Source organism: Salvia splendens, chromosome 22, assembly GCF_004379255.2.
Source record: "Salvia splendens isolate huo1 chromosome 22, SspV2, whole genome shotgun sequence".
Taxonomy (NCBI): Eukaryota; Viridiplantae; Streptophyta; class Magnoliopsida; order Lamiales; family Lamiaceae; genus Salvia; species Salvia splendens.
The window spans coordinates 21217821-21232378 of NC_056053.1; the positions used below are offsets into that span (position 1 = coordinate 21217821).

The following is a 14558-nucleotide window of genomic DNA, read 5'->3' on the forward strand; positions in this document are numbered from 1 at the left end:
CCTACCACTACCTGATTCAGAAACAGATTCAGAAGAAGAAGACATGATTCTTACTCTTTGATGGTCGAAAGTCTCTGAAGAAATTCTTGAAGAAGCGGAAGAAAATTTTACGAAAAAGAGAGAGAATACAGAAGAAATAATCGCAAAAGTATTCCAATGATGAACAGAGGAAATATTTATCAGATTCGCAAAGGCATTTCAAATTCGTCGCACCGTTTCAAATCCCACTTTTTCTGGATTCTCTGGCCGGATTTGCTGTCGCATTTAATGCAGACACGTGCAGAGCACGTCCCCTGACGTCGGCCTCCCCCTTACACTTATCCAAAACGCCGAAGTGATTCACTTTGCTTTTTGGGGGGGGGGTGGTGATGGGATACGAACTAAACAACTAAACAATAATTGCGAGCTCAATAGCAGTGACGGCCCATCAGCCCAAAACCCAAGAAAGAGTATCAGTTCGGCACAACCAAAGAGTTCGGTCACAGCCTATAGCTCGGTAGTATCAGTTCGGCACAACCAAAGAGTTCGGTCACAGCCTATAGCTCGGTAAAAGCCGACCAATCGAGCTCAACTCTCAGATCGGCAAAAGCTGATCGGCAAAGTTCAGCAGTTCGGTCTCAGTATTCGACCGAACAAGGAGATAGTGGACCCATGCAGGATCTCCACGACCTCCATTACACCCACGATCTATTTAGTGGTATTAAGCAGTTATCAACCCCACTACCAGGGCTGCAAACCACGATCTTAGTTCGAATGTATAAATAGAACTTAGATCAGATAGACAGGGTTAAGCTCTCTAGATCCTGAATCTTATAGCAAATCAGTATTGTAATCTGTAAGCGAGACCAAGCAATACAAATTTGCCCTCTCTTCTTCCCGTGGACGTAGATTTACCTCAGTAAATCGAACCACGTAATTTTCCGTGTTGTGATCGTTTATTACTTGCATTTATTCCCATCAAAAATTCGCCACATCATCAGGGTTGTATTATACAACATTTCTATTTTTCTAGTCAGAAATTTTAGAATTTTCACTGCTCAATTTTTAAGTCGCTTCTGACCCTCAAATGAAATGTGAATAATCCGTTCTCCCCTTAGAAAAAAAGGGTACTTCCTGTTTTGTCGATGCTTAAAACAATCTTATCTTTTCTCCCCTTTGAAAAAAAGGTACTTCCTGTTTTGTCGATGCTTAAAACAATCTTATCTTCTTCATATCGAAATTTTTTACTGAGTAGGATCAATTTATTAAATTTTAGTATAAGAAGAAATAAAATTAAAAGTAAATAATGAATATTAGTTGGCAATAGTGTGATTAGCTGAATGAATTACTCTGCCGTTGCTGCATTAACTGCCGGTCTTTACGGCCGGCTATATTTAATTACTATTATCTCATTGCAAAAATCGCTTAATCGTAATACTATACTTGATTAAATATATTTTTCTCCTTTATGATATCCTCATCTTTACCCAACATTTTATTCCAAGATTTAGCTGTACTTTGTCTACATGCTGCCAATCTTTTGCTCCTTTTTTGTTATTGAATTAAGCTGGTTTTATGATGAAAATTATTGAGTGTGATTACTAGGAAACATCCCCAAATAATATATTATTTCCCAAACATTTTTGGTTGATTTCTTTTGAGCAAGAAGCATGTGCATGCACATTGTGTGTGGTGTATATAATTTTTTCAACAATTTATTTCTAGTGATTGGTTTATGGAATCTTGGTTTAGAAAGCAATTAATTAAAGATCAAATTTCAGTTTAATTTGATTTTTATTTAATTTCTATTTTCTGAAATATAATGTTAAAGTATGTACACTTTTTAGAAGTGCAAAATAAACACCACATATATGTGTTTTCAGAGTAGATGAGCAGTCCATTTTAGGATTAATTTATGAAATAGACCAATGTTTTCTAACTAAACACAATGTGTATATTTTCCTTTTCTTCTCAATTTTCAAGATATTGAAAATTTTTCAAGAAATTTAACTAATTGTTGATTACTAATCTCAAGTGAATTAACTTCATGGAGACAACATATCGGAGGAGTGGGCTAGAAATAGTAGGAGCAATATATAAAGTGTGACAAAAAATTCTTCTTTTTATTTAAAAAAGAGTGAGTCACAAACAACTTTCACCCAACTTTGAGGACCACAACATTAGGTTTTTTTTTTGACTCACAACATTAGGTTATCTACATCACAATCAAAATGTCTAGTGACAAAGTGAGAAAAAGGGAGATAATACCACGTAGGGGCAAATCTGTCTTTTCAAAATATGACTTAATATTATTGACCTATAAACAGACATTTATTGGTATTAACCTTTTAAGCTTGGATCTAACATTATAGTAGTAAAATGTTAGGATTTTGCCAATGGTTAGAATAATATTTTTTAATAATAAAGATAGTACTAGTAAATTAATAATGAGCCATATTTTTTAATTATATGAACTAAAATTACTAATATATCACTAGCAAAAAAAGAAAATAAAAAACCCCAAAACATATATGTGCCCTCATTAATTGGGATGGTAAACTAAAGTTAATGGCTTCCTTTATTGGTGTGTTAGAGAACAACTACTCAGCTTTATATGCTTAACCAACACTCAAAATGGTCAATGTTAAAATAAAAAAGAAAAATTACTAAACTTTTTCCATTTATAAAAACAAGCAATCAGCACTATCATTTTCACTAAACTAACTCAATTGTTGCTTGCTTGCATATATGTATGTGTTATGTGTGACATCTGATTGATGCAAGTTATTAAAAGTATTATTATAATTTAATAGTTACTTTTGTGGAGAATTTGACAATTTTATGTGAAGGTAGGCCAATCAAGATTGTTTAGATGTGGCATAATCTATATCCTAGCATATAAATTAGTAACGAAATTATTAATATTACTATTATATATAGATTTGAACAATAATGTGGCATTTTGTTTTTAATTATAAGAACTAACTATCACTCATTTGGTTTCATGGAGGAGTGGTGATCCACAATTTCATGATGATGGAAAAGGAACGTAGCAAATTTCCTATATTAAAGAAAAATTGAAATCTTAAAAAAGATTTTAAGGGCAGTGTGTTGAGTTGACTAAATATGTGGAAAATACATCTTTGAAATGGTGGGCATGAACATAACATATCTGTCCTTTTATTGGCCATTCATTTTCTACGTCCATTTATATCATACCCCATGCAACTTACAAAAAAAAATAAGTACTCTCACGTCCTATAAGAGTATGAACTCTTTTATTTTTAATTTGTCCCATAAAAATATATATTTTCAAATTTTAAAAACTTTCTTCTTTCTAATAAGGTGAGACTCGTTCCCAATAACAATACATTTTATTACTTTTTTTTCTACATCTCTCTTATTTTATCAATTATACATTAAAATTCATATCCAACCAAAAATGCATACTCTTATCGGATGAGTGGAGTGCTCCACTACCTTTATCCTTGGAACTACATGAGATATACTACTAGTACTATATGATATTTCATCCGTCCACAAAATAAAGATTCATTTTGCAATTTTGGAATGTTCACGATTTAAAAATCTATTATTTTTATATGCGGACCTCACATTTCATTAACTTTTTACTCACAATTCCATTATAAAATTAATACTAAAAATATGATTTAGGAGTAATATTTTACTTGACTTTTTCATTCACTTTTCATGATAAAGTCAAACAATTTCTTAAAATCTTTGTCAAATTAAAATGGCTCTTTACATTATAAATGGTGGACCCATAACTAATAGTCATAGTTTTTCATAAAAATTAAATCATCTTCCATTTTTAATATGTTTCCTCTCTAATGAGATTAACTTCATTTATCTTTAATGGAGTAATACTTTTATAACTATATCTTTCCTATTTTATTAATTAAATCACTACACCACTATAAAAACAGAACTAAGGGAAAAGGATGCAATATGACTCATCAGCCCTTTATATACAACAATTTATTCGATGCATTTATAAAATGTTTACAGAATCAGGTACCCAAGTCCCATACATAATTGCCAAGTGGCAAGGACAAAAACGCTATTTACATTTATTTGCTAGCAACCATTCCACAGCAAATAAACCCAATCAAACCACTATACATCTTGAAACATAGGGAAAAAGGAGAGCCAGTTATGTCATAAATAATGGTACATCAGCAAATCAGGCAACTGCAAGAATATAGAAGCCTAACAATATTTGCAGCAGAACTAGCAAGCATCTCATAGATCAACGCCCTCATCGAGGCCTTTGGAGTTTATCATCACATTCGAATCTATCAGTTTGTCGAACTTCCTTTTCCTCCGGCCCTCAAAATCTTCAAAGCCTTCCATCTGCACGTGGTATAGAATGTGTTTAGAACATAGGTGATGCCAATATTATTACTATAATTATCTTACCTGTTGAAAATCATCCATAGAAATGGGGTTGCCGTGGAGGGATATATTCTGCAGGCTTTTGCAATCTTTCAGCAAGTTTGGAGGTATCTGCATGCGACAGACGCTATATTCATGAGTACGGTTCTGACTGAAGAAACCCGAAGTGGACGAGTCCAAACAACATTTTAACCACAATGTAATAATGCAATTATAGGAGACAAATGCATAAAATTAATGTCAACGACACTAACTCTTCTTCATAATCGAACTGTAGAAGATAGGCTCTGTGATATATGAATCTGAGACAGGCAGGTGGGGGATGGGAAGTATCGCAAGAATCTTCATAACAGAAAGCATGAAAAATCATGAGTACAAAGAAAACATTCCACTTGAGACTAGATGCATTGATGCTTATCTTTTTATCTACTGGAGAATATCCTTAAAGGACATGGAAAGGTCCACCAAGTGGCAATCATATATCAATAAGTACTATATTACTACAGAAATATACTAGTGAAGAGTCGATACAAATTTAAAACAGAAGACAATATAATCAATCTGATAAGGAAACATATCCACCTAAACCAAACAGTTTAAATTTTGTTTTCTTAGCTAGACTTCATAAACTCAAAATTGAACACCATATTTTTCAACAGTAACCAGTACAGTTCATCTCCATTTCATGACTTTCTGAGGAATCACGAGTAATCCTAAAAAGTGCGATGAAGTACCTATTTCAACTTCTTAAAAACATATGATACCAGCAAAGTGGAAACCCAAAACCTGAAGGTCAAACAAATGCTTAAATGTAGACTTGACAGAAAAGACTAAGACTTGCAACAGGAGCAGGTATGATCCCGGAAAGTGAAAAATTAAGATTTCCTAGTATGAATTCTCAGTCTTCAATTATTATCTGCTTCAAGAAATTCAATCTAAAATGAATTCTCTTCCTACAACTTCCTAGTACTTTCATGGAATAGACAATTTTGTGCAGCATTATAGAGTTACAAACGTTAATTTGGATTTTACTTCATCTTTGATTATATGTGCAAACTGCCAGCTTTCATGTGGATTTATAGTCTATAGAGGATGCCAATGCGAAATCTAAAGCATTCTTACACACAATACAGGTATATGTCCAAGAATGGCATGTAAATAACCAATTGAGGTAAGCAAATTATTTTTGAACGAATAGCCAGCATAAAATAAATATGAAGTCCAAGTTAAACCTGCTTCACTTTGTTATTATCCAAAGAGAGTGACTTTAGATGAACAAGATTGCAAACTGACAATGGGAGCTCTTCAATAGAATTTTCTGCAGCAAATATTAGAATCACGTCAAAACAGAAAAGGCCAACAGCCACTTTCAATATGACAACAACAATTTACGGTTGATTGTAAGTCAAAGCTAGTTAGCCTTATGGAATGGGATGAGAGTGTGATAGCATATGATTAAATGATTAGAGTAATGTTTAATCATTATGACAGGTTGAACAGTAATTTAATGGTTGGAATTTAGAAACATATTTTTGCCTTACATATGTTAGTTTTTATTGGAATTTCATTGGCCCAATGATCCTTTAAAAAAGTTTTCTCAATAGATACAACCTTACCTATACTTGCTGCATCGATTCACTAACACAAATTTCACTATGAAAGCTAGGTTATAGATATATTCAGAGGCAATCAGTAAAATAATACCAACATAATACAAATATATGAACAAGAGAGTAAAGAGAGAGCGAGAGTTTGTAATTATGCAAATGAGAGTTTAAAAGGAAAAATAACATTACAAGACTGATATGAATAATCTAGATAGAGATGAAGTACCATTAGCTTGAATTTCCTCCAAAGAAAAGCAACTACCAATGGATTCAGGAAGAAACTTTATTTTATTGTTTGACACATCTAACAGCATCAACTGCAAAGTCAAAAAGTTCACACAAATTGTTTGAATAAACTTATCTAACACATATCATATATTTGACACATGAAATAACATGTCTGCATTCCTTAGGCTCTACGTAAACATTAAGATACTTACATTCCTCAAGCTCCCAATAGTTTCAGGCAAGTTAAGTAACAAATTTCGGGATATTGATAGCTTCTCCAGTTTCACCAATTGACCAACTGAAAATCAAATTTTATTTAATCAAAAGAAGAGTCTAGAAAAATCTAATGTACACAATCCTTTGCAATTTGGACAATGATGGAAGACTTTTAACTCAGTAACAAACTTTATTCAACTCCCGTTCTCTCATCTCTAGATGAAGAGACTTACATTCATCAGGCAATGTGGTGATCCGATTTCCATCCAGTGCCATAACTTTTAGATATTGAAGCTTCCCCAAGTTCATTGGTAGACGCTCAATAACATTTTCTGTTAAAACCTGTAACAAAAGATTGCTCAATCAGACCCATGAAACCAAAATTAGACATTCATATAATCATTAAACTAAATTATCAGAATAACTTCCATACCCCTCTCTATGCAAACTATAACCACGTGGACCATATCAAATTCTTTCAAATAACAGCAAGCACATTCTAAAATAAAAGGAAGCAATAAATTCTCACCAGCCGCTGCAAGTTTATCAGTTTGTTTATCTCCGTTGGCACATCAACTGCCACAGCAACCGGATATATATTAGTCAATAAAAGCGACTACAACCGGATATATATTAGTCCATATAGAATGGCTGTATTGGCAGTTTTTAGTGACGTGGCACATGTGTTATAGACCTAGTAAGTGTAAAATGTGCATATAAGACAACTTCTCGCTAACAGTTAGATGCTTTTATTATCCATTGGGGCTAATGAGAGGCATCAATCCAAGCTCAAGTAACTGAAAAACACTAATCTAAATAATCGCAATCACATGCTCCAGATTTTGAGAGCAAACATTACCTAATTTGTTGTTCGTCAAATCAAGCGTGCGGACTGATCTTTCCAAATCAAGAACTTCATCTGGAAATGTCTATTATAAATAATCCAAAAAAGAGCAACTTAATCAGCATCAACAGATATATCCATACATTTGTTGCATATCAATAAAGGTTTCAAGCAGCACAAACAAAATCCTCTAAATTCAACTGAACATTGTATTTGTTCCCTAATCCCTGCCACTTATATCCGAACAACACAACGAAACACCAAATTATCAACACACACAAACGCTCAAAATCTAGTAGTAATATCAAACCGAACATTTTTCTAACAAACAGAAATTCCAGCTACACACTTGAGTCTAAACAATCAAGCATCGTGTCTAAAACTGGTTAATTAAATTCCAGAACAAAATTCATTTTCAGAGCAATAATAACTCTGCTCCCTGATGAAATTACTCAACATAATCCATCAGTATTGAAAAGAGAGAACTTAATTAATGCCTTCAATTTGGAGTCGCGCAAGGCAACGATTCCGGTGGAGCGCCAGCGAGCGGCGCGGCTGGCCTTGGAATCAGCGCTCTTGCTGGTGCAGCACCCCATTCAAAACTGAGCTGGATTTACCCCTCCTTCACCGATCAAAACACAAACAGATTTCCAGAGAATTTGAAATTTTTTTCTCGGAGATGTATATGTGAGTGATGATCGATGACGAGAGGAGAGGGAAAATTGGGTAGACTTTGAACAAGAAAGCGCGTAAGATTCTTGCCTGCCTTTTGTCTTACTGTTGCGATTCCCAATTTATATTCATTTTCCTTTTTACTATTTCATCTTTAGTCTTCAATTAATGTAACAGTACTGTTTTTCTAAACCTAAATTTTGAACCCTAAAGTACTTGTATTTAATGCTATTAATATTACGAGGTCCGTGAATTAATGGTTAAGTGAAATTTATCGCTGGACTAGGGTTTTGTGAGATAAATTACTACGTGAATTTAAAATAATTCCTTTCCGTGAGGAATAAATATATTGGACTCGATTCGCGAGCTGAATCGAATAAATTGGATAAATAATATAGAAATTCAATATGTGATAAATAAATTGTGGGCTGCATTAATTCAAATTTTAATTAAATATTATGTAGAGATTTTCCTCCTCCGTGATCTGCAAATAAATATCAAATAAATTCAATTTAGTTCAAAATTAAAAAAAAGGGAAAAATTTGAAATCTTCCTAATCCCACGATTAAAAGAAAACCGCCCCTTCCCCATCACTCCCTAAATCTCTCTCACATCCAAACCACCCCTCCCTTTATATTATTTCCTTCCCAAAAACCGTTCTCTCCTATCTCTGCAATTAAGAAGACAAGGCTTTTCCTCTCAACCTTAATTCAAGGTAATTCTGTAGAAATTTCCCTGGATTTTACACGTTTTTTTTTTCAATCAACTCATTCAATATTCTTCCGGCAGAAACCGGGAAACAAGACTTGAAAAACAGAGCTATCGGTTGTTCCTTCGAAACCTGTTCAAGGTATATTTCCTCCCAATTCAAATTCCTATGTTGTACTTCATATGAAGGCATAGTATACAATTTCAATTCTCCAATTCGTGAGCTTTTCATATAATTCATGGACTTAGTTTTCCCCCATCTGCCAACTCTCTGCCGAACCCTCACGTTGTGACTAAAACATAATGATTCAACACCAATCGAACTCTCCTCTAAATCTTACAAACTTAAAACGCAAAAGAAGTTGAAATTCGATTGAACACACAAACGAAACTGAACTGGAACTTATCTTCGGGGTTGTGCGGGGCTGTTCAGAGTTGTTTCGGGGCTGAAACGATGAGAAACGGTGGCTGCCGAACGTCTAGCCCATGGCGACTTGAACCCAATCCTGTCCGCACCCTTTCGGGTTTTTCACGGCGGTGCAGCAGCTCCGCATGGCGCTCATGAAGGAGGAGGTGGTGCCGGATACGGCGGAGGAGAAGCCGCTGGTGGTTTTGCAGCCGCCGGCGAAGAGATCGTCGACGAAAGACCGCCACACGAAAGTCGAGGGACGTGCGCCGCTGGAGTCTTCCAACTCACGCGGCAGCGACAGCGTGCGACGGACGACGACCAGCAGCGACGGCGTACGACGGCACCGGCGGCAGCGGCATCGTGATCTCGACAGCAGCAGCGGTGTCGTGCGACGGAGGCTGTCGAAGCTGACCGGCGACTGCGCCGACAGCACCGTGGCGGCCGCCTTTTGTCTTCCCGGCGAGTGGAGGCCGGCGACGAGGGGTGAACTGGAGAAGGCGACGGAAATTGAGAGAGATATCAGTTGGCCGAAGAGATAGAGAAGGGAGAGAGAGACGTGGGGGATGTGGGAGTTGATTTTGGGCCATTTGTTTTTTTTTTGGTAGATTTGGGCCCTTGTTTTTTTAACAAAAATCTTTGGGCCTTATAATTAAATGGGAGGATTTATTTAAAGTTTGGGCCCTCTTTTATTTTTATTTGGGGCCTCTTAATTAAATTGGAGATATAAGGTGGGGAAATAATTAAGTTTTGGGTCGATAATTAATCGTGATGAATATTTAATCAATCTCTGAAATAATTTAAAGAGTGAATAGTTTTATCTTATGTCGGAAATAATTAATTTGAAGAGAAATAATTGCGGGAATTTAATTACGCGCTTAAATAAATATTGGGATTAATTTCTACATTTTGGAGGGAAGTACGAGGAGCCAACAGGAGGATTATGGGCACAAGCGGCCGCCAAATAATCGAAAATATGCGAAAATCGAGAAACGAGATAAAAGACTTTACTTAGGATGCATGCATTTTTATTTATTTATTTGAAAAGTGTGTTGATATATATATAATCTAAATGTTAAAGGTGAATCATCGCAAGTGAATTGTGATACCAAAGGGAAGAGAGTACTTGAGAATTAAGCAGTCGAGGTGGGCTTTCTTTTACTAAACTCTTTTACGCTTTCAAAAGTATGATTATGGTGGAATAAGGGTGGTTTAAATTGTTATGTCATGCCATGTTTATTTTGATGATGAGATTGTCGCCTGATGCCTAGTTTGTGAGTTCGCTCCATTAGGCTATAGGGCTATGTTGAGATTGTTGCATGATGTCTAGTTTGTGAGTTCGCTCCATTAGGCTATAGGGCTATGTAAAACGAATTCGGGTCTGAGTAGGGCCACAAACCCTATCAGGCTAGTGTACACAAGTGGGATCGTGAGCCGTCCTTGCTAGTCGACCGGTCTCGTGGGCGAATAGTGTGGCCACACTTTCGTCGCACTATGGAAAGAGGATGTGATTGAATGATTGTTGAGAAAGTGGGGAGATTATTTTGACTGGCCAGTCTATGAAATTATTTTGTGATACTCGATGATATTTCTTTTCTAAATGTAAAACTCGAGTTCACTATGGTATGGATGACATAACTTTCATCAAATATTTTCGGCATAAGCCCACTGAGTATATTAAGTACTCAGCCATGTATGTGTTTTCCCTATGTGCAGGTTGAGCGGCGACGAGCAATTGGTGGTGTTGAGCAGTTTAAAATTGAAGCAAGGTTTGGTTAGTTGTGAACTATGAGTGTCGTTGTGTCTCCACACATGACATCACTCTTTCTCTTGAACGCTTCCGCTGAGACATTGTTTTTTTTTCTCATCAATCTTTTAGCTTTGAACCTAATTATTTGGATAATGTCAACCTCTTGGCCCCTTTTTATTAAATATTAATTATTGGTCAAACTCTTTATTGAAACCCTAGTTTTCTTCGTCTGTTTATTAAGTTCTTTTAATCACGATCGCTCGTATTTATTAACCCTAAAGGGCGGTCGTGACAATTAAAGTCTTGAATTCTCATCGACCGTTCGTGATTAAAGTCTCGGTTCACATTCTTACTAAAATAATTAGTCGATATTCATAATGGTGGACGAATATAATGAATTTTGAAATCTTCCATAAGCTCGGACTTCTTGTTTATGTGGGGGAGATTATCGAGACAACATATAATATCGCGGTCGAGCAAGGATGCTTCGACTGTTGCAACATCTTGTCTATCGCGGGGGACTATCGGGGCTAGTGGATTGATGGCGAGCGAAAAGTTATTTCTCTTTCTTTTGTTTAGATCCATTTAATATAGATAGTATATAGTTTTAAATGATATGATAAATAATTTATTTAGTAACTTAAATAAAAAAGATTATGTGACAATTAAATTGCTATTTAAAATAAAACAATTAATAAATTTGAGTTAAATATCAAAATTATAAAATAAAAGTTTAATAGTGCTAATATTAAAATAAATTAAAAATTATCATAGTTCAATAAAAATTGACCCTAACTTTTATTCATAATCTTTGATTTATGGTTAACTGATTGTAGATCTTCGAAATTGGTGTCCAAAAATATATATTTTATTGCATTCCAAAATGCCCATAAACAAAAAATTATACTTGAATATAATTTTTTGTTATTAACTTTGCTTTAATTATTGGACTCACTATGCATCTATTTTGATGCCACATCGTCAATTTTGGTGCCAAATCAGTTTCAGTTTTATTTCAATCCGTAGTAAATTATGTAATTATACACTGATTTTAAAGACTGAAAATCTGTAATTCGCTAATAATTGGTGGATTTACGACTAATTAACTCTTAATTTCATTTATACTAATAATTCTATCTTTTATTTATAGAACTAAGAAGTGTCATTTTTCCTAAATGAATGAGAGCTCATACACATTTTTATTGTTTTGTCTTGAATAATTGATGGTAGTTGTTACTTAAAATATATGTTAATCATAATTCAAAATTAGTCCAAAAACAAAATTAAAAGTTTTATTCATATTCATGAAACTGCAAATGCAACATTTAGGAATGAGACAGAAAGGCCTTGAAACAAAAAAACAAACAGAAACACAACTTAACCAAAACTTAAGCCACAGCAGGCATATCCTTGAGCCATGGATCCAGAGGCTTGCCAATGGAATACACTATGAACCCTATCTCCCTCAGCTTCTCCACATCCACCACATTCCTCCCATCGAACACGAACGCCGGCTTCTGCATCCCCTCGTAGATCCGCCTGTAGTCGAGCCCCTTGAACTCCCCCCACTCGGTCAACACGCACACCGCGTGCGCCCCCTTGGCCGCCTCGTACGCGTCCCCCACCACGCTCACCTGCTTGTCCGCCCCCGCGGCTGCTGGCTGCAGGTGGGCCGGGTGGTCCCACTCGAACTTGTCCATTGCCAGATCCCTCTGGATCTGCTCCTCGCTCACTTGAGGATCGTAGATCCTCAAGTGCGCCTTGTCGCCTATTAGCCCTTTGCACACGTCGATGGCCGCGGTTTCCCTAGTGTCCCCCGTGTCCTTCTTGAACGCGAACCCGAGGATCGCCACCTTCTTTCCTGCCACCGTGTTGAACATTGACGACACCACGCGGTTCACGAACCGGCTCTTTTGGTAGTCGTTCACCTTGATCACTTGCTTCCAGTACCCGGCCACCTCAACCAGGCCGTTGCACTCGCAAATGTAGACCAGGTTGAGAATGTCCTTCTGGAAGCAAGACCCGCCGAACCCGACGCTCGCTGTCAGGAACTTCGGCCCGATCCTTGAGTCGGTTCCCACGGCGTGGGCCACTTGCGCCACGTCAGCTCCTGTGGCCTCACAGAGAGCTGACATGGCGTTAACAGAGGAGATCCTCTGCGCTAGAAATGCGTTGGCGGCCAGCTTTGACAGCTCAGCCGACCACAAGTTGGTGCAGAGGATCTTATCCTCTGGGACCCAATGCGCGTAGACAGACTTCAACGCCTCGACAGCCTTTTGCCCATCGGAGGTCTCCCGACCTCCGATGAGGACGCGGTCGGGGTTGAACAAATCGAGAATCGCGGTCCCCTCAGCCAGGAACTCCGGATTAGATAGAATCTGGTACTTAATCCCTTTACTATTATGAGTAAGGATCCTCTCGATGGCCTCGGCCGTCTTGACCGGGACCGTTGACTTCTCGACGACAATCTTGTCGGATTTCGAGACGTCCGCAATCATACGAGCAGCGCTCTCCCAGTAGGTGAGGTCGGCCGCCTTGCCGGCGCCCAAGCCGCGCGTCTTTGTTGGAGTGTTGACCGAGACGAAGACGATGTCGGCTTCGGCCACGTGGCGCTCGACGTCGGTGCTGAAGAAGAGGTTCTTTCCCCTGCATTGCTTGACCACTTCATCCAGCCCTGGCTCGTAGATGGGGAGCACCTCGCTGTTCCAAGCTTGGATCCGGCTAACGGAGATGTCCACCACCGCCACCTCGATCTCCGGGCACTTCACCGCGATCACAGCCATCGTTGGGCCACCGACGTAGCCGGCACCGATGCAGCAGATCTTCACCATCTTACACAGCAATGCAGAAACTGCAACCCACACAATTTTGATTCTTTCTATCATTATTTATTCCTCATATTCCCATTGACAATACACATAATATTTTTACACTAAGTCTATAACTATAAGCATCATTATTCATTAAAATAGAATAAAATCCCATTCGATGTACATGAGTGTAACATCCAATTCTTCAATCAGAACAATCTACTATCTCTTTTTCTTCTTAATTATGCAACTATTTTTAAGGGAAGATCAAGGACAACAAAGTCAGAAATTGAGGGAAACTGGAAATTTGTCACAATCAATGTAAATAACAAGAAATCACGGATAACACTTATGCTACAAAGGTTAGAAACTAATCTTGCATAAAAATAGAGACCAAAACTCATAATTCTTTTGAAATTAAGATTAAAGTGATTTAGAGCAAAGAAGTGACCTCAACTGGGAGAGAAATGAGAGTAAGAATAAACAGAGAGAATGCAAAATTGGAGCTATTAAGTTTGTGAAAAGAAATACTATGTATATATAGTAATGGGAGTAGGCCAAGATCTGAGAAGACTCATCAAACAACACTAACAAACTAAGCAAAGTTACAAAAGCAAGATTTCTTGCAATTTGAGAAATAAAACGCATATAATCCAACGTTCAACACGTTTAGGGAACTGTGGCTTTCAATTTTAAACAGCTTTTCTTACCCAAGTTTTACTTCAAATGTTTTTATTGCACATTGAATGGTCTTAAACAATTAATGCCAATGTCAACTGTCAAAATTATTCAAGGGATATTTTCTCAAAACCAAAAAGATTTACATGATTATTAGTTCTTGCATTTTATCATTGCATGTTATGGGCAAAAATGGGAAATAAACCCACAATAAGCAATTGAAATATACTGCTAGTATTTAGGA

The 14558-nt window shown here is 36.9% G+C and overlaps 2 protein-coding genes across 3 annotated transcripts; both read right to left on the reverse strand.

Moving 5' to 3' along the window:
* Nucleotides 1-3963: 3963 nt before the first annotated feature.
* Nucleotides 3964-8053, reverse strand: LOC121787572 (plant intracellular Ras-group-related LRR protein 7-like). Its single transcript, XM_042186347.1, has 9 exons — nucleotides 7788-8053; nucleotides 7306-7375; nucleotides 6976-7022; nucleotides 6680-6788; nucleotides 6443-6528; nucleotides 6229-6319; nucleotides 5628-5713; nucleotides 4420-4506; nucleotides 3964-4353 (listed from the first exon to the last, which is right to left on the reverse strand). Exons 1-9 carry the CDS (start codon nucleotides 7884-7886, stop codon nucleotides 4243-4245), a joined length of 786 nt encoding a protein of 261 aa, XP_042042281.1. The 5' UTR covers nucleotides 7887-8053; the 3' UTR covers nucleotides 3964-4242.
* A 4039-nt stretch (nucleotides 8054-12092) lies between these two features.
* On the reverse strand, nucleotides 12093-14294 carry LOC121787613 (UDP-glucose 6-dehydrogenase 3-like). 2 transcript variants are annotated; one of them, XM_042186395.1, is made up of 2 exons: nucleotides 14088-14294; nucleotides 12093-13677 (listed from the first exon to the last, which is right to left on the reverse strand). In XM_042186395.1, exon 2 carries the CDS (start codon nucleotides 13655-13657, stop codon nucleotides 12215-12217), a length of 1443 nt encoding a protein of 480 aa, XP_042042329.1. In that variant the 5' UTR covers nucleotides 13658-13677; nucleotides 14088-14294; the 3' UTR covers nucleotides 12093-12214. The 2 variants fall into 2 exon arrangements, with proteins under 2 accessions (XP_042042329.1, XP_042042330.1); XM_042186396.1 differs by having other exon boundaries at nucleotides 12093-13684; nucleotides 14088-14291.
* Nucleotides 14295-14558: the final 264 nt, after the last annotated feature.